The following is a 24,249-nucleotide window of genomic DNA, read 5'->3' as shown; positions in this document are numbered from 1 at the left end:
GAAGCTTGTACCTAAACCAGTAACCCATTCAAGAACACAAGTGCAATGACAGCTAGACTATGTTATATATATCCACAACTTCACTACACATGTGGACTTATGTATTTTCCTTCAAAAAAACTAAATCTAGTAAGCAATTTCTCTGGACTTAATGAAAACTCAGAATGGCCAAAGCAGAAAAAACAGTAATAGGGCAAGAGTATGAAATGCAGATTAGGAAATAATATAGAAGGTGGATGGGAAGGAAGGCATTCATTCATAGCTTTCTGCCTTATTTATGTATGGTTATATATCCTTTTGAAATAATATATATGGAGCCACAGGATTGTTTCTACTATAGGACCTTCACAAAGGTTAGCCTCAGAGTGCTGAGAACCCTTCAATGCTATTTATAGCTATCAATGTTTAAATGTATTTTTACATGAAGGAATGGACTAGACTATTTTTCAAGGTCCCTTCTAGCCTATAGGCAAGTAAGAAGACCAATAGAAATACAAGCTAAAATGATCATCCTGTTAGAAATTATAAAGCCTGGGAAGTTACACAGAAAAGCTCTTTTATACACACATAAAGTACTGATAAAAGTCTTTTTGTGCCCTGCTGCCAACACACGGGTTTAAGTGATTGTTTTCTGGATGTAAATTGTCAACACAGGCACTTATCCTACAAAACCATATTGTTCTCTACATGTATCCCCTGCAGCTCCTAACTCAGACTCAAATGCTGTCCACAAAATAAGAGAAAGCATGTGTGGCCTGGAGACCAGGCAGACCCTGCAACCATGTGGCCCAAAGTCAAGAAGCAGGCCGTGCAGGTGAGATGCTGACCTACTCCCTAACCTGGAAGTTAACTTCTAGCTGTGCCAGTGTGTGGACTATACCTGCCGTGTCAACTGGGACACGAGTCCCTCTCCCTTGATGAGTAATGACTTTGCCAGTCTCCCCTTGGAAACTGTAGATAAAAAAATTCAGTTCTCCAACATTAACTCAAGAGCTATGATTAGGCATAGATTAGCCTGGCTTAAATGCAAACAATTATTATAATTAAGTATGTTATTTCTCCATATCCAATCTGTGAGTTTAGGGATCCAGAGAGCTATGCTGCTTTAACTATACTAGTCCAGAAGCTGCCCAAACCAGGCTTCTATGTCACTACTAAACAGAAAGAATCTAGGACCAGTCATTCCAGCCATGGCACACAAAGACACTGAGAAATAGTTCATACTTTCCTCCAAAATAAGGGGATTGATTTGAAAGTGGGTGATGAACAGGCTGGAAAACATAGCCCCTAAAAAGCTGGTTGGCTGGAGAAAGGCAGTAAGTAGCGAGGCGCTCTGCTTCCCACTTACCCGGATACGTTTGGCCCTGCGCATGTCGTCAGCCGTCAGGGTGCTCTGGGTGGGCAGCACAGTCTCCTCGTGCTGAGGCTGCAGATGTAAGCTGTGAGTCTCCGGCTCATGCTCCAGAGCAGATTGGGTTTCCTGTGGCAGCTGAGGGATTGGGAGAGTGGTCTGCTCTGGCTGATCCAGCCCATTCAGAGTAGCTGGCTCAGCCTCGTCAAACTGCTCCTTGGTGGAAAAATGCAGCAAGTCCTGGAATGGCAATAACCAGGAATTACTTCCCTACCTAGGTAGAGGGTAGTGCTGGAAGGGTCATTAGCTAAGATTAAGAATGGCTGCTTATTTTTTAATACACTCAGAAAATATATTCTCCTTCTGGGAAAATTAATTAGGTAACTATGCACAGAATATAAAAACCATGAGCTATTCCAGATCAATTGATGGGGAAAAGCCTGTGACAGGACTCTTCCAGAATATTATCATTTTAAGTGTTTAAACAAAGTGAACAGAGTCCCCAGTAATATCTCTGGACTATCTCAAATCTTTAGGGCAGCCAAGTTGGGTTTTGTTGTTAAGTAACATTTGAAAAGACACTCCTTTTTGCCTTTCTCTAGCCACGCCTTAGTAAGCAGGCAGCAAAGCGCTGACTGGACAGGACGCTCAGCCTCTGGCAGGTGTTCGCACTCAAATCCAGTAAGACAGCCCTCTCAGCAAGCACGCAGGGGGCGCGCGTTCCCTCCCCCAGTACCTGCGTCCCGTCATCACACTTTTCCCCATTTTCGCTGGCTATTTCCAAGCGGATAAATTTTGGAGGACGCCCTGGCCGTCGACCCGGGCCAAATCGCCTCTTGCCTCGTCCCCTTCCTCTGCCTCTCGTTCTGGGGACAAGAGATTGGGTTATAAATGGTCACGGTTACATAATACTACACAACAAATATTTCCCTAAATGATCCTGATTAACTCCAAATCTTGATTTCCTCTCACTTTATTTTTCCTGATTCGTTTTTCTAATGGAAACCATTGTTTTGACAATATATGCTTTGTAAGTTCCTCAACTTTGCCATCTCTGTACCTCAGAGGGATGTCTTAAATTTTTCAGAAAAAAAAAGGAGCTATAAAAATTCAAAGTTCTATTTCACTGAATCTATATTGTCGGGACTCAACCAAGAATTAGGAGAAGTGCGAGTTGCAGTGCTCCAAAATCGTGCGACTATAGACTATCTACTGTTAAAAGAACATATGGGATGTGAACAGTTCCCAGGAAGGTGTTGCTTTAATTTGTCTGATTTTTCTCAAACTATTCAAATTCAGTTAGACAATATCCATCATATCATTGATAAGTTTTCACAAATGCCTAGGGTACCTAACTGGTTTTCTTGGTTTCACTGGATATGGCTGGTAATTGTAGGTCTGCTTTTGTTATGTATCTGTATTCCTATTCTGTTAATGTGTGTACGCAATTTAATTAGTAGTTTGTTAAAACATATACATGCTTATGTTACTCTACAGGAAGATATGTCAAAGAAATAATCAATCTTCCCATGTTATCTTCCATCTGCTACTCCTATAGCTTTTCTTCTTCCTTCCTAATTACAACCCTTTAGTAGAATTCGTGCCTCATATCGAAAATTACTGAGTATCATAATTCTTCCAAGTGGTAAAGATACCTCAAGACAAATGCTGGGCATAGAAGCCACAGGGCATAAATCTGCAAAGAAGTCAAAAGCTAAGCTTTTCAAAGAATATTGCTTCTCTCTCACTTACCAACTTTACATTTCCCTGTATGGCCCCGGAACATGACTGGTTAACCAGAGACGGGTAAGATTCCTCAAGGGAGGAACAACCTAAGACAGGCACAGTTGCAGGGGGGCCATCAGGTGAGAAACTGGGGATCAACAGAGGTGAGGCTTAGAACCTCACCCCCCCTGTTTTTAGAGAAATCTTCTGCATCTGTGGATGTTTTGTTGCCCTTGTCTAGCTTGGATTAATACTTAGTCTACAGGCACACACCTGATCATCTACATTTGCCCTCTTACAGCACTAAACTATGTTTTCTACCTTTATCTTGCATCTACCTACCACTTCAGCATTTTATTTAAAATAATAATAATAATAATAATAAGGGAGAAATGTGGGATTCACATATAAATCAAGTATAAAAATCAAATGAATAATCATATCTGACTTGATTGTGTATAGTTCATGATGTGTGATCAAAACCAAAAGTTTCTGTGATGACTGCCCTTGCACTGTTCACCATGTAAGAACTTATTCACTATGTAAGAACTTGTTCACCATGTAAGACCTTGTTCGTTATGCTTCAGAAGATTGGAGACTGTTGAGAATTAGGCCTGGGGTTGATTAATGATTGTGCATTGAGTCCCCTATACAGAATTTTATTGTTGTTAACAACCATTTGATCAATAAATATGAGAGATGCCCTCTCAAAAAAAAAACAACAATTCAAAGTTCTGACACCACTTTGTTACTAAAAATTCTGAAAGCACAAACACATCTCTGAAATGATGTGAGAAATACAAACCAGGCATAACACACAAAGCTACAGTGTCCCTGGAAACCAGTTTCCATTCTTTCCTTCTCTGCCCCTTGCTTCACCTTGTATCCTTCCAAAAATGTGGCTAGATTCAGAAAAACTTCCTTGTTTTACTATAAGCCTCTGGGAGGTCAGAATAAATTTCAAAACAACTTTCCATAACATGCCTGATAAACATCAAATAAATTTTATCCCCTTAAATAGATTTCTAACACACAAAAATTGCTTACTAAAAGGAATTCAGAAAGTAAGTCATTAAAAAGTCTTTTAGAAGATATGTGTGGGAAATCATATAAAATTCATCAGGCCAAGCTTTATTCTAACAATTTAACAAAAATTGTATATTTTTCCAAGAGCTTTTAAAAGGTTCTTTATTCAGAAAATTCTACCTGGGCAAATGTAGAGAATACCATAATAAGCCCAAGGTTCCACTGTCTAATTTTAATACTTATCAACTCTTAGCCAATTTTATTCCATCTATAACCCCACTACTTCCCCTACACATACCTATTGGATTATTTTGATGTAAATCCCAGGAATTTCATCTGTAAATGTTTCAGTATGTGTCTCTAAAATGTAAGGACTTTTATACATATACACACACACATACACACAATACCACTATCACACTTAAAAAAAAAAGGAAACTGATAGTTGCTCAGTATTATAAAATCTAGTCAAAGTTCAAATTTTCCTGTGTCTCAAATTTCTTTTAACAGTTGACTAGCAAACACTTTTATCTTCAATGTGTCACTCACTAAGCTAGGCACTAAAGTTAGCAAGTTACGTGAGACAGATTTTACCCTCAGAACCTAGCAGAGCTGCAGGTATATAAACCAAGTTGCAGTATCTCATAGAAAGTGCTAGAATGGAGCCATGACCAGTTTTAGGGATACCCAGGAGGGAGTGACTTAGTTAACTCTCTCTGTGTCTTGCACCGCCTCAGACATTTACTCCCATGGTCACACCCTGGGCCTGGCCATTCTCAGTAAGGGCAGAAATCCTGTGACCCTGCCCCCCCTTCACGCACTGTTCACTGTGATACTATCTCCTGTCTAGCTCACTTCCCCTCACACCTGGATCAACAATCCTTCCATCCCACTACCCCTCCAGTCCAATCCTCTGCCACCTGTTTGAAGTCCTCCATCCCCTTGGCCTTTTCCCTCCCCTTCCTCCACACATAAACCCCAAAGCTATTCATTGCAATTGCTGCCATGCATATGCTCTTGATTTCCATCCCCACTGATGCCTAAACACTCTTACTATGTTGTGTGCACTTGGTAAAGCCACACACTGTGCAACCCAATTCCCTGCCCGCTCTACAAAGGCACTCTTGCAATAAATGGAGCTGGAAAATGACACACAGCTATGCTAGTGGTCTCATTTTAATTCCATGACCAAGAACCTCAAGTGAGCAATTAGTGTTTCAAGAAATCATACTGTACTTCCCTAGAACATTTATTTTCCCACTTCTCTAAATGCCGTTTCACACCATCTCCTCTCTTTTCAAATCAATCCTATAAAAGTTGGCAGCCCTATATCTGTTCCATTGGTATGACCCTATTCCAAACCACAGTCATTCTTCATATGAACTGTTGAAATAGCTTCTAACTAGAGTCCCTGTCTTCACTTTTACTCCAGTGTAAGCTAATGCGATATTTTTATTTTTATCCAGAGTGATGTTTAAAAATATAATGACATCACAATAAACCCTGATCAGAACCCCTTAAAGATTTATTACATTTAAAATCTAAATTTCTTACCATTACTCATAAAGCCCACCTGATCTGGCTCCTACCTACCCCATCCTATATGATTCTCTCCCATCTATCTTCTTTACATAGTGGAACTAAACATAGGATTTAGCTTGATGAAAGAATCCTGCAAAAAGTTTGAAAATTAGAGATGCAGATTATTTCAATGGTGTATGCCACCTCAAGAATTCCTATTCAGAATATCTAGTTAGGGAAGCTCTAACTAAGGTGGCAGGCTCTCCTCTTGCTAAGTATTGGTTGTAACAGAAAAGAGAAATAGTAAATGAGGAGCGCGGTGGGGAGAATGACAGGTAAATTCCCTCAGCAGCTGTATATGGTTACCTGTGTACACACAGACACACACACACACATACACAGAAAAACATTCATTAGTTTACAAACAATATAGAAATGACTCTGGACCTTTAAAAACTAAGTTTATGAAACCTTCCCCCTCATTATACCTGCTAAACACATCTAGTTTCTCATCATGAGAATTGAGATGCTGTTGCAACTGCTCCGAGCTTACAAACCGGCGGTTACATTCATAGCAGGGCCAATTCTTCTCTTGCTCTCGAAGAACTGCAGTCACAGGGGAGAAATCATAAAGGCCAGTGACACCAATGAAACACCAAAGCCCAGTGCGTTAATAAACAAGCAGTGTCTGCTCTTTGCATTACTGTTTTGTTATAAAATCAAAGGCTAAAGTTTGACCCAGTCACTTTTAGGATCTTATTTTCTGATATATTCATGTAGGATCAATGGAACAAACACCATCATACTAAACTTTCCCCCCGCCCCTCCCCCTACACACACAGGCAGCCTTATCACACTGGAAAGAAAGTGCTACAATGTTAATCCTCACTCAGAAAACCAAGGATTCAGATCTAAGTCTCATAATCTGAGGGTACATTTTATCACAAATAACTTGAAAATCAATGCCCAGTATAATCACTTTAACAAAATATTTAGATTACATGCACATCCTATGACCCAGCAATTCTACTCCTAGATATATACCCAACAGAAGTACATACATATGTTCACTAAAAGGCATGTAGGAGAATGTTCGCAGCTGCATTCTGCCTAATAGCCCAAAACTGGAAACAACCCTGTTGTATAATAAAGAATTTGGCTGGACTTTTGTCCCTGGTTCCTGGGAAATAACCTCTACATCTTTGGAATTTCCCAAATAACAGGAGTGTCTTTGTGATGCATGGTGGTCCGTGATCATACCTGGGTTTATGCTAATGAGATGACTCAGGATGAGGGCTGGCTCTGCCAAAATACTCAACCATCCGATTACAGGGTTGGGGCTTCGAGCCAGGTGCTACAGCCAGGGAAGGGAGCAGAAAATGGGGAGCAAGTTCACTCCCATCGCCAATGACTCAATCAGTCATGCCTACCTGATGATGCCACAATAAAAACTCTGGACACCAAAGCTCAGGTGAGCCTGCCTGGTTGGTGATCACACATCAGTGTGCCAGGGACATGATATGGCTTAAGGACATGGAAACTTCACACTTGAGACCCTCCCAAACTTCGCCCTATGTGTCTCTTCATTTGGCTGGTCCTGCTGTGTGTCCTTTGTAATAAAACTATAATCATAAATATAGAGCTCTGTGAGTCATTCTAGTGAATTATTAAGCCTAAGGGGGTAGTGGGAACTCCCTAAATTGTAACAAGTTGGTCAGAAGTGTAGGTGGTGTGAGAACCCAAAGCTTGCAGATGGTGTCTGAAGTGAGGAGAGCCTTGTGGAAGACTCTGCCCTTCACCTGTGAAATATAACCAAAATCCAGGAAGTTAGAATCACACTGCATTGCACAACCTAAATTCCTATCTACAGTAAAATAGATAAATAAACTGTGGCACACTTATATGATACAATACAAGTAGCAATGAGAATGAGCAAGTTTCAGTAATACACAACAATAAGGATGAATCTCAAAAACATGGTATTGAGCATAAGATTACCAGACACCAAAAGTGTACATATCAGATAACTCTATATGAAGTTCAGCAATGAGCATATTGTACCTAGGGCATTGGAAGTCAGGAGATTAGTTGCACTTGGGAGTGGAGTTGGGAATTGGAAGAAGGCACAAGAATTGGAAGAAGACTTCCAGGGTCCTGGTCACATTCTGTTTCTTGATCTGAGTCCAGGTAACATAGGTACATTGACTTTGTGAAAATTTCTTGAGCTGTACACTCATGATTTGTGTACTTTTCTGTATGTGGATTATACTTCAGCAACATTTGTATTAAAAACAAAGTCAATGCTTGCAATTGTTGTGTCCTCAGAGATGATTAAATCTAGATAGGGATCATCCTCTGACCTTGGTTCTATTTTAATATTTGACGGTTTCATTATATTAAATACTATTTTCCAGCACCCATGAAAGAAATGTAAATACATCATCATCATTCAATCCTAGAATTGGGGATGTGTAGCTCTACCATCTGCAATATCACCTTAAATATATTGAGATAGAAAAATTAGTGCATAAAGATACAACATATACAACTTAGAATTCATATACATATAATATAAAAAAGTCCAATCACCTTTCCTTTCTTCCTCAGAAATGTCATGAATTTTCTGGTTCACAAACTCAGCGTAGGATGCAGCATACCACACCTGTGAGAACCAAGCACATCATGAGAAACTGAAGGACATCACCAGATGGTCTTTGCATGCTTAAGTTCTTTCTCCTGCTTACACAAAACAATTCAGGCTTTTCCACAGCCCATGGAAAACAGACAGACAACAAAACAAATCACACAGCAAGCAGACCCCTCTAACAACCATCTGCAGATGGTCAGTCAGGAAGTCCATTCGCCAAGACACAACTGCGTATTTTCTTTTTCCTTTTTTCAAAAATCGTTTTTGTTACTAGAACAACTTCCCAAGAGATAATATTAATAGTCTCTTCAACGACATAAAGCACAGCCTCTTCTGATGTTTTTAATCTGTATTTAAACACAGGTTTTTACCAGCTGTAATTATAGTGGCTTCCACCCCAACATGTCACCAAACGGCCCTGAGTAGGATGACCAATGACTCTTTCAAACGCTACCACACTCTCCTGAGTCTCTTCCTCCCTCCTACCCCATTGGCTGCTTCTGCTCAGTCTCCTGGTCTGGCCCCTCTTCATCTCCCTAACTTCTGACTATTGGTGTTCCTCAAAGCTAAGTCCAAGTCCAGGGCCTTGTCATTATTCCCTAGGGTGATCACATCTGTTTGCAACCAACTCTATGTTAATGACTCCCAAATTAACATCTCCACCCAGCCCTTCCCTCTCTATTCCCTCTACAGACATTCTACTGTGCACCTGATATGGGGGATGTTTCACAAACAGCTCAAACTTAACGTGTCCAGAACTGAATTCGAGATGCTTCCCTACTCATACCCCATACTCCTGCCTATCTTTCCCATCTCAATAAATACCCTACCTTCCATCCAGCTGCTCAGACGTGAGACCTAAAAGGTATCTTTGCTCAGTTTTCTTCGTATTCCTTTAGGAAGAACTGCAGATGGCTCAGATGTTCTCCAGCTCTACTCCTCCCACCTAGAAGCATGCCAAGAGGAGCTCTCGCCTGGTTGTCTAAAGAGCCTCCTCTTTTCCAGTCTTGCTCCCTCCAAACTATTCTCCCCACAGAAGCCAGACTGATCTTAAAACATGATCAGAATTCATCATTCACATGCTTAAAAGCGAGCCACATCTTCCCATTTCATAGTAAGCCTGAAATGCTCGACAGTGGTCTCCAAAGGGCTCTGTGATCTCATCCCAGCTCTCCCTTACCTTCCCTCCAGCCAAGAGGGCCTGCTTCCAGTTCCTCAGCATGCTGAGCTCCTCCCCACCCAACCCTCGGCCTGTGCTGTTGTACCACCAAGAACAGCTGGTCTACCCCCAGCCCCTCCCCTAGTCCTATAGTGCCAGCCCCTGCTCACCCCACAGTTCTCAGCCTAATTATGTCTCTCCAGCAAGTTCGTCATTACTCAGCATATCTACACTGGTCTCCTTCCTGTTATCTGATCTTTTTGCACTATTGGTTTCTGCCATAGCACTTAGGACTATTTGATACCACTTGCTTATGTACAGCTCTCTGCCCACCTCCCCTCTACAACACAAGTTCCTCGAACACAGGGCACCAGTCTGTCTTTTCCTGGTGTCTGAAACACAGTAGGAGTTTGGCACATTAATCGCCAAATTAATTAATCATATATAGCTGTTATGGGACATCATTTTAACTGTACAGAAATATTTATATTGAGAGACATCACTTTTAACTGTGGAATAGTATTCTACACTTGTATTTCACTTGACCATGACCCTGTGGTTGGATTCTTAGGTGGTTTATCATTTTGCTGTTGTAAATTCTACCCTGTTCCATCAATTCCAAGATGTATGCTTTTCATATTTCTACATCTCAGAAGTCAGAATTTGTCGCCACATGGCATTTTATAATTCATGACAGTCTACACTCACTGCCCTGAGGTAGCTGTCACTGCCTGCTCATTGCTCCTGCGCAAACCTGGCCAAGCTCTTTGCATTGGTCTCACCCCATTCGGTTATGTGCCCCACTGGGTTGTGAACTCCATGAGTTGTTCACTCTTGCCAAGCAACTCAAATGAAGGCCAAAAAAAGAAAAAAAATTGCCATCTCCTTCCTAATAAATAAAAGAAATTTCAAAGCAATGCAAGACTGGTGTGATCATCATGCAGGACCTCTTGTTAAGGCATCAAACACCAAATTGCCAGGAACTTCCTACTGACTTGCTGGAAAAGCACTTAACTTCCACGGACATGTATTTCAATTGAGGAAAAAGACACATATGGGTTCAGTCACTGGGAAAGCACAGTGTCAAAACTTGCAGAAAGGCCAACAGTGGCTTAGAAAAGCCACGTATTTTAAAAACACTGCATCGTCATCAACACTTTGATGGCACAGAAGATGACAGATATACAAAAGTACAAACATCCATGGCAAGGTAAAACAGGATTCAGTTTGTTAAAAAGTCAAACTACACACAAATCAATTTATACCTTAACCAACTTGTTTTGCCTGTATGTGCCCCTTTAGGCATGCATAAGTGTGATGTGATTTCAAAATTGTCTAAATAAGTAAAAAATAGCTCTTGTGATAAGTATCACTATTTTAATTGTTATAAATGAGCACTGTAATATAGCTTAAATGGCATGTTTTTTCTTGATTGTGTGTAAAATAATGGTACATCTTAAACATTTGCATAAATGTAAAACATGGCATTACAAAATGCTAATGCATCTGGCTCTATCTTTGTTTATAATTACTTTCTCAGAATAATTTTCAAGGATTGGGTTTACTCAGCCAAGAACATTTTTGCTACATACTGCCAGAAATATTCTATAAAATACTGTGATTCTGTAACAAATGTCTCTATTTTTAAAACCTTCATATTCAATATACTATATCCATTTATTTTTGCTAATTTAAATTAACAAAAATAGTAACTCATAGTTATTCTAAGGATTTTTTAATTATCAACATTGAAAACTTTTTTAAACATTTCTTTTCTGTTTGATTTCTCTTCCAAAAAAACTCTATTCTTGGTATTTATTTGTCCATCTGGTTGTAGTGAGACTTGAGGTGGACAAGTTTGTCTGTTTTTATACTTAAGCCTTTTAATGTGTATTACAAATATTTCCCCATTCTGTTGCTTCCTTCTGTTGTTTTTATTGTTCACTGTACTGAACTATTATATTCTTATTTAATGGTTTCTGTCTTTACCTCTATAGTTTAAGCTATTGCTTTAGAAGGAAAAATAATCTCCCCTCCACAGTTAAGAAATATTCTCTTCAGTATCAAGAATTTACTGGCATAGATGGGGTAAGATATGAATCTCCTTTTACATATTTTCTTTGGGGTTTATAATTATCTAGTTGATAGTTTCAAAAACAGGATTTATATGGCTTTTGACCAAAGTCTTTGTGTCCCCTCTAAAGAGGTATCAATTTCTCACTTTACCACATTGAGGCATTGTGCAATTCAGTTGTTCATGTACTGATACAATAATTCTCAGCTATTTTACATTTACATTAGGAAGCTGTAGAGTACTTTGAGCCCCCTCTTCTAGCCATGTTCCTAACATAGACTTTTTCTTAGAAAAGGAATTTTCCTTTAAAATCATAGCAGGATTTTCATTATGTTAAGAGTTACTATTTAGACATACTCCTACAGAGAATTATTCCTCAAAAATATATTCCTGAAATCAGAACTCGGTGCACAGAAATATTTGGGTAAAATCAAGTATCTGGATAAAGAAAAGAAATCTTACCTGTACATATGAATTCCATTTTACAAGATTTCCTGTTTCTCAACTAATTCTTCATCAGAGTGTACAAACGATGTTAACTGACCCCACCTTTAATCATTCCATCACAAATACCAGTCTGCTCCCCAAAACAACTACACTTGATCCTTGAACAACACAGGTTTGTGCAGGTCCACTTACATGTGGAATTTTTTAATAAATATACTAAAAAAGTTTTAGGAGATTTTCAACAACTTGAAAAAACATTTTCTTTTCTCTAGCTTATTTTATTGCAAGAATACAATGTATGATATACAAAGATGTGTTAATCAACTGTTCATGTTATCTGTAAGGCTCTGGTCAACAGTGGGCTATTAGTAGTTACATTTTGGCGGAGCCAAAAATTACATACAGATTTTTGACTACATGGGGGAGTCAGTGACCCTAATGTCCACGTTGTACCCCATCATTGCTGGGCCTATTGCCTTTACATAGACTTTAAAGTCATAAACCCAAAAGTCACATATTTTTCATTCTGTTTCATTTACAGGATATTATAGATATATATAGTACATAGCAGTTACTTAAAAAGTAAGTTATAAGAAAAGAACCATTTCTGTAAGAATCCCACTTTGGAGGGAAGAAAATAAGAAAAACATTAAACAATCACCATTCCTAGCAAAGGCGCCACTGGCCCAGTGCTATACCTTAAGTTCCTGCTTGGGTTCTACGTTCTTTATTGTTGTGTAATACACATGGTGGCCATATTGGTAAGCCACCAGGTTCTGTTCCAGGTGATTCTGCGCTGGACGTACAAACATCATCCAGTTACAAAGGGTCTCATCAGACAACTCAAACCAGAGGTCTTCATGTAAGTCCCTGTCTTTTCTGTCCCCTTTATCAAGAGAAACCTGCAACCACAAAGAAAGTAAAAAGCCATACCAAAAATAGACCAAACCTTTAACAGGGTATACGTTAATGTAATAATATACAAAATACTGTGCCTTAAATTAACCATATTCCTGATTCTTCCCCTTGTATCTACAAAGACACAGAAATTTTGTCTTGCCAAATGTAAAAGGAAAAGGACACTTTCTGAAGACTCCCCTGTAGGAGAATGGCCTGGCAAAATCTAAAAGTTAAAAACTTGATTGTATGTATAGCTTCTGTCGATGTTTCATCATTAATTAACACATCAAAAAAAGCTACACATAAGCCAGAAAATGCAAGCAAAATACTCTCCAGTTCATTACAACATGCTTCCTTTTGAGATTCAACTGCATTCATTTATAATGTATGGCCTGCTGATAGGTATTTCCCTTTACAAAGTCATATTTTTTCTTGGAGGTCTTCAGCATCCACCAAAGAAAACTTCCCCATGGCAGAAACTGATTTCCCAAAAAACACCCCAAATATTCTCCCTTCCCACTGCCCTTTCTTGGTTCTCCAGAGTGGCTCTCCATGAATCAGACAGCAGAGGGACTGGACAGAAGCAGAAGCATCAAATGTAAAGAATAGAGATCAGAATAAAGATACTTTCAAATACGGTGAACTTAAAAGATTCAACAGGACAGACCTGTTTGAAAAATTGAATGTGGTTTTCCTGAAAACATCTTTGGCACTTAGCAGATTACCTAAGTCTATATAATTCTCTTTGTATTACAGTCAAAGTTAGTTTGGGGGTGGGGGGGAATAAGCTTTCAAAGCCCCTATTATGGGCTGAAATTTATCCCTAATAAAATTCATATACTAGGTAGAGCCTAACCCCCAGTAATTCAGAATGTAACTGTATTAAGAACAGGGCTTCTAAAGAGGTGATTAAGTTAAAGGAGGTGATTAAGTCATTAGAGTGGATCCTAATCCAATCTGACTGGTGCCCTCATAAGAAGAGGTGATTAGGACACACAGAGCGATACCAGCAGCACCCTTACAAAGGACAACCTCATGCAAAGGCAGCAAGAAGACAGCCATCTGCTCACCAAGGAGAAGGGCCTCAGGAAACCAACGCTGCCAAAACCTTGATCAAGACCTTCCAGCCTCCAGAACTGAGAGAAAATAAATGTCTGTTGTGGAAGCTCCCCAGTCTGTGGTTATTTTGTCCTAACAGCCCTAGCAGACTGATACACCCACAAAGAACTACACCACTCAGAATTACTCACAGAATGCCTGAGAGGACTGAAATGGCAATCTCCATTTTATTGGTGAGATAGAAAAAGTTTCTGCTCAAAACAAATTAAGCATAGAAAGAAAACTACTAGCAAACAACTGCTATGAAATTGAACTGAGAGAATCAAGTAGGAAGATGCATGGCTCTCTCAAATCATTAAGAACAAGAGTGGGCTACGACAGAGCATAAATTACCTTTAGATGGATATAACAGTCCTTCAGCTCGGACCCCCTGACGAGGGGCCCCTCCACAGGGCCAAACTGGGTGCGCTTGGGAATACGCCTTTTGGAGAACACTCCTCCGAGGAACCTGTCGATGTAGAGGACCAGGGGCAGGCTTGCTCGCGCTCTGGTGAGTACAGGCCGGTTGGGGATCGGATGCAAGGGGCCATGCTTTGGGCACACTGAGGAATGGGCATTGTTACACTCTTCACACCCTGCAAAGAAAGAAAATCTTCAAGTCAAATCCCTCAATGGGACATATTCTCAAGTACAAAGTTCTAACCTGAAAAATCACCAAATTTAAGTTTTCAAGCCAAAATCCAGTTAATTCCCACAACCAATACAATCCTGTACTTTTCCTCCAAAATCAGGCAGCATTAGCTTGTGCCTGCCAAAAATAATATGCAGGCTGTGACTTATTTCTCCACTGGATATCAGTTCGGAGAGTGGACACTAAATTTACAAATCAATTATAACATGTTTGAAAAGAAAAAAGAAGAGCTTATTAGCTAAATCTTGCAAAAACTGATGAGACAAAATACGTGAGTTTTATAGTCTGTAAACTGTATCTCAATAAAGCTGTTTAGAAAAATTAACCTGACAACACTGTTTAATTAGTTTCTTCAAGGGAATTATAGCCAACTCATTGTCTGGGCATGTCTAACTCAAACAGAAAAAGTGCTGTAGTTTGAGATTTCAGTGCATACTGAGTGAAGATAACGCTTAACTGAGTGAAATTACCGTTTCATCCTTCAGTCGCTTAACTGACACAATTAGCCCAGGGTTGATAGGATGTGTATCTTCTGTTCATTCTAGGAGTGATCAGTTTGCACTGTGCATGCACACATACTCCTTTCCCAGCAGCACCCATCTGTAAGCTACCTAGAATTAGGTGTGCACAGCCACAAAGCAGAAAAGTGACTGGACCACAAACGATCATATTCATGAACCCTAACAAATTTAACCAATTATGTGCTACCCAACTTTGGCTATGTATATAGGAATTTTCAATTAGGAAAATAAGTATTTTCAATATCTATACTTCTCCAGTAATAGAGAGCTACTTTACATGTATTTGATTAAGGAGTTGCCTTGAAAACATGAATTGAAGGAAAAACAAAGTGAGGAAGTTCTCTATTGGCTGTGGAGATGGACACTGGCACCAGGCAGGTCACCCCTACACAGAGGGTCCCAGGAGAAATATGGGGAGACCACAAAGCTCCGAATATTCTGGGTAACTCAAATAAGTGAGATAAGAACTTTGCCATATAAGCATGGAAATTGATGGAAAGAAGCAATGATTCAGAAGCAAGAAGCAGGAAACCCCATCCTCCCGAAGGCAGTAAGTGGTATGGTTAATGGGGTGCACGCTGTAGCCAGCCCACCTGGGTTTGAATTCTGCGTCCTGCAACAACGGAGTATGACCTTGAGAAAGCCATCTGCCTCAAAAGGCTGTGGAGAGCACTAAACCACTTAGAAAATGCAATGCACTAGTGCCTGGAATACGAGGCATTTCTAAGGGGTGATTATGAGAGAGGTACAGCGGCAAAGCAAACTTGCTCAGGTTGAGATGGCTAAGTAGCCCAGGCCGGGACACGGTTACCCCAGTGGTTTGGGAGCTCAAGCGCTGGTATATCAGAGATACTTGGGCTCGATGCCCTACGTGACACTGGGCGGCTGCTCTTCTGAGCTTTAGGTCACTCTGCTGAAATGGGAACAAGCAGGACAGTGTCCGCGCCTCCCTCACAGGCAGTCATGTGGCTGGAGGGGGGTGGCACCCACAGGGTGCAGCACAGCAACCACCCGGCAATCTCAGCAGAAGCTCACTGCATCCTGCGCTCACACTCATGGGGAACAGCCCGACTTACACAAGTCGTGTGGGTCGAAGGGCCGTGGTGGGTCTGGCTCCCAGTCCTCCAGGTCCGTGTCTTCGCCCTCGTCCTCCTCCTCTTCTTCAGTCTCCTCATCCTCATCCTCATCCTCTTCCTCTTTGGCATCCAGTCTATCCATAGGGTTCTGCAGGGTGGCCAAGGGGTCTGAGCCATCCACGCTCTCAATGGAAGGTAACACCTGGTTATGCACTGGCAACGAGGCCTGGACAAAGTTCAACCATGAAGTTAGTGCACGTTCAGTTAGTCAGCTGGTGCACATGAGCACAAAATACAAGGTCTGGCTGGAAGACACTCTCCACACTAGCTCCCTTCAAGGCCCTGCAGAAATTAGTTCCATCTCGAGGCTGTTATGAGGAGTCCGCCTTTGTTTTGCTGTTTCTGCCCCACACCTGGGCAAGCTGATATGAAATCCAGGTGTTCCCTCCTTTGGTGCTGGCAGGAATGTCAAAGCCCTGCCACACGCCCAGGAATCCCATGCTGACCCCACACCTTAACCTCAAGAAAACCCAGACCAATCTCCTTTCCTTGCTCTCTCAGGACATTTCAAATCTGCCTGAGAGGCTTGCCCTGTCCCCCGAGAGGATCCAAATACCTGAGTAACAAACCTTTCCATACCCTCCCAGGGTGTGTGTGCTATTACCAGTCTCAGCATCTGAACTCAGCTTTGTTTGGGGGGTCCCTCCTACCTTTTAAGGGTGGCCACATGGTGCAGGTAATGATCTGACCTATCTTCAACGGCTCCACTTTTTTTTTTCTGTATCTCCTATGCTGTACTTTCACCCCTGTGATTAATTTATTATATAACTGGTTGTTTATGCCTCTTTATCCCCTTTACCTATTTCACCCATTTCCCTATCCTTCTCCCCTAAAGCAACTACTGTGTGTTCTCTGCGTTTATGAGTCTACTTCTGTTTTGTTTGTTTGGTTGATTGGTTTGTTTTTTGGTTCCACATATAAGTGAAATCATATGGTATTTGTCTTTCTGTGACTGACTTAACTTCACTTGGCATAATACCCATAAAATCACTTCACTTCCAAAACTAAAAATAAAGTGCAACACCACTTGGTAAAATTCAACAGTTAACAGCTCTGCTTTCACAGATTTCAGAGAGGTTAAGGTTTTTAAGAATGAGGTGCCTATTTGTTTCATCATGTTGAAGTTAGTCTTTGGCACATAATATGCAGTTTGGGTCATGTATTGGGTTAACACTACCTTACCAAATACACTGGCAGAAAATAAATGGTACCTGAAAAGGTTCTCTCACCTAAATAAGTGTCATGTGGCTATCTACCACCCCAGATGACTTTTATACAATCTGATTTCTCCTGCCCAATTATCACAATGACTAATACTCAAGCCATGCCCCCTTTCTATTCAAAAATAAAACAAGTTTTTTAAATACCTTCTCCCCTTTTGCCTTTTCCCACATGTTGTTTTCCTCACCTAGAATGCTCTCCCTCAGCAGTCTTTTAAACCCTATCATGTTCATTTCTCTGTGAACCATCTATGACTGCTCTGCCCTGACTCCTCTACTGATGCCTTGTCACACTGCTGTCATAGAACCTGCTCTACAGCGTCACTCAAGCCTCTGCTCCAACACTTCATCACCTCACAAGACAACCTAAATTATTTCGGAATAGTTCAGCAGTTGTTTCTGTGGAATCAAAATCTCCCTTTGCATATCTTCTAAGCCTCGGTTTGGGACCTGTGTCTTTCTGAGATAGAATAAGTCTAACCCTTCTGCCACATGACACAGTTCTTCAGATAATCAAGACCAAAAGCCCCAGAGCCATTCAATCATTTTTCACATGGCCAAACTTCCAGATCTTTGATCATCCTGTTGTCTTCATTTATTTCTCAGTGGATTCCCACATTTCTTAGGACTACAGCTTCAGATTGCATTAGCATTTATGACAGCCATCGTTCTAGAGCTGACCCATTTTGAACTCACAACTAAAATCCCTGAGTCCTTTTCTCCTCTGACAGAATGCTATAAAACCAATTTTCTCCTCCTCAAGATTTAAATACCTGATTTTAACTTATGGGGGATTTTGCATCTATCTCCAGCAAATTCCATTTTATTACTTTTTCTGTTCTTTCAGTTGGCCAAGGTCTTTTAGAATCTTATATGTATATTGCCTTTAGAATCTTGATTCTGACATCTCACACATTAGCTATCCTTCATAACTTTGTCTCCATTGCCAAACACCATCTATTTTCAAGTATGCATTTTCATGTGAGTCCATTTTAGAGTCACACAGCTTTGGGTTAAAATCCTGTTCCCACTACTTAGCAAGTTAACAGACTTCTCTGAACCTCAGTTTCTTTATCTGTAAAATGGACATAGTAATACATACCTCATAGGTTATAGTGAGGATTAAATGGATAATGTGCATATGAGGCCAGCAGGCACGTATCTACTACTAAATGAGGCATTTAGTAAGTGCTTTATATTAATAATAATATATTATTATCATAAACTCTTGGAAGACTGAGATGACATCATGTACTTCCTCTACAACCCTAAGAAACTGCTGAGCATGTAGCACATATTCTACGAAGATTAATTTGTGGAAATATATTTGGCCTTTTGGGAAATGACATCAATCCCTTTAAGCATCTAAAGAACTCTGCTGTTATTCACAGGGGAAAAAAAATCCTTTTTCAGTTGTGCATCTGGGTCTAGGAACTTCTTAAACTGTATAAAAAAACAGCATTGAGTGAATCTGACCTGCTGTGGCATCTTAAGATTGTTGCCCAACATTTGAAACACTCAGACTCCAGAAAGCAGATAAAATCAGTTGCCCTCAAATAGCACACTTGTATTTTAACATGATTTCATTTAACCAGGAGCCCAGACTTTTATATGACATTCCATGTCTGCAGTTCAGAGCCTTTTAGGAGCTTTATATGGGAGGACAAAATTCTAGAAGTGGCTTCTGCTTCAGCTTCAATAAATATGGAATAAAATGTCCATTGAAGTGAGGACTGAACAAGGAAAAGAGCAATGAAAGGGTGTTTGCCACCTCCCTCTGCATCCAGACCTGATCCTGCAACGAAGCTATTTGGTTCCCACGTGTTACCCATATTGCCCTTCATACCAAGCCATTAAATTTTATGCCAGTTAGGCATGAATGTTATCACACACTGAGCAAACCAAAGCATTTATCTACCTCTACTCCTCATAAATTCTTTTTTCCTTTTTGCAGAGCCAACCTAAGAGAATGAATTAAGCAATTCCGAGTTATTCCAGTGAAGCTGCGATGTATTTTTCCCCCAACAGATGCTGCTAGGAAGACTGTGGTTAGGCAGGCTTACTACTGGCTTCTCGCCACTGCTGAGGAAGCTGACATTAAAATAGTACCAGCTTCCCTCTTCTCAGTTCTGGGACTCTCCTGTGGCAAAGAAAAGGCTTAAACACTTCAGCATTATCTCAAATGACTGCTGCTAAAGGAAAGGTTGAAGGAATACCAGGATCAAGCAAACCACTATTGAAAAGGGTTAATGATAATCATTTCTAGGTAAGAACTGTTTATTTCTAGATAGCAAAGACTTTACCACACAGTAGGCATGCATTTCACACTTAGTTAATTAATAATTCAAATTCAACTGACATTTACTTAGAGTTGGGCATATATTTTAATTCCTTTGAGGTCCAGTAACCCTTTAAGACCAGCCAAGTGACCACACAGCACCAAGGGGTGGAGATGAAATTCAAATTCTGACTCTGCCCTGCTCTTTCCACTACATCACAATGGCCCCTACAGAGTTAGGTCTATTCAAGGAGAAGGTAAACATCGCACACACCTTGAATACCAGGGCAACAAGGTAACCACACCTGCTCCCCAGGCAACAGCCAGGCAGTAAATACTGAGCAACCTGTACCAGTTTTACTCAGAGGAAAAGAACAGGAAACAAAAATATCTTAATCCTGTGCATCTTGTCATGCACAATAAAGCATGATAAGAGGAAAAAAGAATTCGTTACACTTATGGTGCATTTTCTCTTTCCTACTTAATATCACCCTCCGTAATTATTTCTGAAACTACATAATGCATCTCAGGATACAATTTATCTGAGAAGTGAAATATGAGACTGCACTGGACAGCAGTAAACACAACAGAATGCTTCTGGATTCCTACTGAGACCAATTATCAGTGCAGCGTATTTCCTTCTCAGTGTGTGGGGAGCCACACATGCTCACTTTCAGAAACAAAGAGGAGACAGTGCTTCTAGGTCTGGAGAGAACCAGTGCCCTTCTTAAGAATAAGGGAATGCCTATATGAAAAAAGCTTCAAATGGGTTTTGCACACCACTAAAAACAATAGAAAATAAAAGCATCTATCATCTGTGTCAAACCCTCATTCCCACTTTCTATCTAGAATTTATCCAGGTCACAGAATAAACTGACACTCTCTGAGGTGTCACAGCTCGAAATAAAAACCATGCTGATTGAAAGAAGCTGCAATAAAATTGTTTGGCCAACAGTTATCCTGTAATGTCAGGGTTCATAGAGCTGTATGAATATGACTTTGCTTTATATAAAACAGAAACAAGCAGACTGTTTCTGGAGACTGGAGAAGATGAAGGGCCCTTTAAGGAGCAAATGGCAACAAAACTTCAAATTAATACTATTGAAACAACAAAATACCACTGTGCTTACCAGACTGGCAACATTTTTTAAATGCAAATTTACCCAACGTGGCAAGGGTGTATGGAAATGGGCATTCTCCTATATTGTTGGTGGGAATATAAAATCTTTCAGGATCTGAAAGCAGTTTAGAAAGTCTTATCAAAATAACTTTCCTACTTACAATGATAAATTTCAAACATATATTAAACAGAGAGAATAGTAAAATAAACCTCACAAACCTACCACTCAGTTTCAATATTATCAACTTATGGTTAACTTCATTTCAGCAATTCTCACCCATTTTCCCCTCACTAGGTTATTTCAAAACAAAACTCTGACATTATACACTTTCATCTGTAAACAGTTCAGTAGATATCCCTAAAAGAAAAGGACTTTTACATTTTATATATTATCATACCTAAAAAATTAACCATTCCTTAATATTATCAAATACCCAGTTAGTGTTAGGATTTCCCCAATTCATAATTTTTTTACAGTGGGTTTCTTCAAATCAAGATTCAAACAAGGTCCACATATTGCATCTTACAGATATGCCTCTAAAGTGTCCGTTAATCTGTAAATTCCCATTCCTCTCCTCTTTCTGTGCAGTTATATGCAGAAGAAACCATCCATTTGTCCTATAGAATTGTCCAGTCTGGACTTTGCTGACTGTATTCCTGTGTGTCTTTTAACTTGATCCACTTTGTGTACCATGCTTCCTATAAGCCGGAAGTGGAATCTAGAGACTGGGTCAGATTCATGTTCAAATTTTAGGAGGAAATTTCAATAGGGGAACATAATACCAGAAGCCTATAATGAATGGTTCTCTCTTTTTAGTGATATTAACCATGTCCATAAATTGATCCATCCATTACAAAATGCCTTATCAGCTTTCTCCTGACAGTTTCAGACTACTGTTAATGATCATTGCCTAGATCCATATTTCATTAGGAAATGAAAAATGGTGATATTTTAAGCTAATCATCCCCTTTCTATTTATTAGTTGGGATGCTTCTATAAATAAATTTCCCTCATCATGTAATTGTTTACCTCAGTACAATCAGGGAGACAGGCTGGATTCCTTCCCTTCACTTACCAGTTTTCCAAATAAGGTCGTGGTCCCCTAGCATCCCCAAATAGTGACCCATAAGTTATTTTTTTTTAATATCAGTGTGAGCTTGGGAATTTTAAACACATTTAATTTCAATCTATTGTAGATATTTTCCTTTTATTCCTATATATTCCTTTTATAAATGGTCCTATTTTGGCACCTTCAAGTTAGACCATGAGTTCTTTCCACAAGACCCCAGAACAGTTTTACTAGCTTCTTTGCATTCTGATAAGACAAGATGTTTCAGATACATCGTGTATATTTCTTGCCCTAGAACTATGATCTGCCATTTCTTTAAGTAGCCCTGATTCCTTCTACTGGAAAACTGTACTTAGAGGCCACAAAGGCTCATTGCTACCGGAGTAATACCTGTCATCTAAACCTTTTCAGGGGTCAGAATTAGAAAACAAGTTTCTCAAGAGAAAATACATCATGAGTTCATACTGATATTCTAATTCAGATTTAGGATTCTGTGTTTTTATTTAACTTTTTTAATTTTTATACTTGTATCATTTTTTATGCTCACAAAAAGCCTTTGTTCTTAAGTAACTTTAAATCTGAATACCTTTAGTGTCTATCACTTCTCTTTGGGTAATTTATTCTAAGGAAATAATCTAATATATTTATGACAATGTTTTTATAGTAGCAAAAAAAATTAGGAAATAACCTTCATATAAAACAACAGATGGAGAATATAAATAATAGTACATCTCTCTAACAGAGTATTACACAGTCAATAAAAATGATGGTAGAGATTTTTAGAATGCTATAAAAAAGAAATACATCATTAAAATGAAAGCTAATTTTTTGTTTTTAATTTTTAATTGCAATGTAATTGACATGCAATATTATATTAGTTTCACATGTACAACATAATGATTCATAAAGCTACTTTAAAAGAAAAAAAATCAAATACTCTGGCTGAAAATACAATGGACTATTGAATAAATATGCAAAACCCCAAACAAAATATTAGCACATCAAATCCAAATCCAGACATATATGAAAAGGAATAGAGTTTATTACAGAATGCAAGCCTGGCTTAATTTTTAAATATCAATGAATACAATTCACCATATTAACAGAAAAGAGAAGAATCTCAACATTTTATAAACATTTGATAAAAACTGACATCCATGAATAATCAAGATCAATAATAAACACTCATTAAAAACTAGAAATAAAGGGAATTACCTTAATCTGAAAGAGGATATTCTTTTTATAAAAATCCTGCACTAAACATCATTCTTAATAGTGAGCGTTTCCTCTGAAAGCAGGACAGATAAGAGGAAACCTACCAGCACCACCTCTATTCAATAATATATGTGAGATCCTAGTCAGCAGACAAGGGGGAACCAATAAGAGATAAAAATAAAAGAAGGTTTGGGAAAAAAGAAAACTGTCACTATCCACAGACAAAATGGCTGTTTACCAAGAAAATCACAAATAAAAGTTAGAAAATGAATAATTTTTAAATTACACCGCTTATAATACCATCAAAACACACTGAATATCTAGGACTAAATCTATTCAAAGATGTGTAAGACCTCTATCCAGCAGATAATTTTTTAACTTTCATTTTAGATTCAGGGATATAGCATATTCACAAATTGGAAGACTCAATATTATAAAGATGACAACTGTTCACCAACTATCCCCTAGATACAATGAAATTCCAATGAAACTTGCAGGTTGATTCTAAAATAGAAAAGCAAAGGGCCAAGGAACTCTTGAAGAAGAAAACGGAAGAAGGCTCACTCGTGGTACTCAGTGGCATATCTGTAAAACTGAATAGTATATATCAATAAAAACTAGAAGGGAAAACCCCCAGCTTCACCCCACAACATGAATGACTCTCCCAAGCATAATGCTGAACAAAAAAGCCAGATAAAAAGGAAATCATACTAAGTAAATTCCACTTACAGAAAATAGAAAACCATGAAAAACTAATCTCTGGTGTCCGAGGCAGGAGAGGGCTCCCCTTTCGGAAGGGAAGAATTGGTGAGGAGGGAGCATAAGGATGGCTTTCAGGAGCTGGTAGTGTTCTACCGTTTAACCTGAGTGTTGGTTATGAGGAATGTTCAGTTTGTGATGCACACTGTACTCTATGCTCACAATGTTTTACACTTTTCTGTAGGTATGTTACAATTTAACTAAAAAGTAAAAAAAAAAAAATAAGGAAACATGGTAGACTTTAAAGAAATTGCACAAACAACATGGAAAGAACAGACACAAAAATGATTACAGAGAATGTGTTAGATGTGGAATGCAAAGAGTCAATAT

The 24,249-nt window shown here is 39.3% G+C and overlaps 1 protein-coding gene across 4 annotated transcripts in view; it reads right to left on the bottom strand.

Moving 5' to 3' along the window:
* PRDM10 (PR/SET domain 10) overlaps window positions 1-24,249 on the bottom strand; it is a 92,757-nt gene that overhangs the window by 28,143 nt on the left and 40,365 nt on the right. For all 4 annotated transcript variants that reach the window (XM_073239481.1, XM_073239479.1, XM_073239480.1 and 1 more), the window contains 7 exons: window positions 16,198-16,423; window positions 14,303-14,544; window positions 12,649-12,852; window positions 8,213-8,285; window positions 6,112-6,229; window positions 2,088-2,217; window positions 1,349-1,591 (listed from right to left, as the gene is read on the bottom strand). In XM_073239481.1, the coding sequence (XP_073095582.1) occupies window positions 1,349-1,591; window positions 2,088-2,217; window positions 6,112-6,229; window positions 8,213-8,285; window positions 12,649-12,852; window positions 14,303-14,544; window positions 16,198-16,423 (1,236 nt within the window). The remainder of the gene's footprint in view (window positions 1-1,348; window positions 1,592-2,087; window positions 2,218-6,111; window positions 6,230-8,212; window positions 8,286-12,648; window positions 12,853-14,302; window positions 14,545-16,197; window positions 16,424-24,249) is intronic.

The sequence above is a fragment of the Manis javanica genome, chromosome 6 (genome assembly GCF_040802235.1).
Source record: "Manis javanica isolate MJ-LG chromosome 6, MJ_LKY, whole genome shotgun sequence".
Taxonomy (NCBI): Eukaryota; Metazoa; Chordata; class Mammalia; order Pholidota; family Manidae; genus Manis; species Manis javanica.
This window is presented reverse-complemented; position numbering and strand designations above follow the sequence as displayed.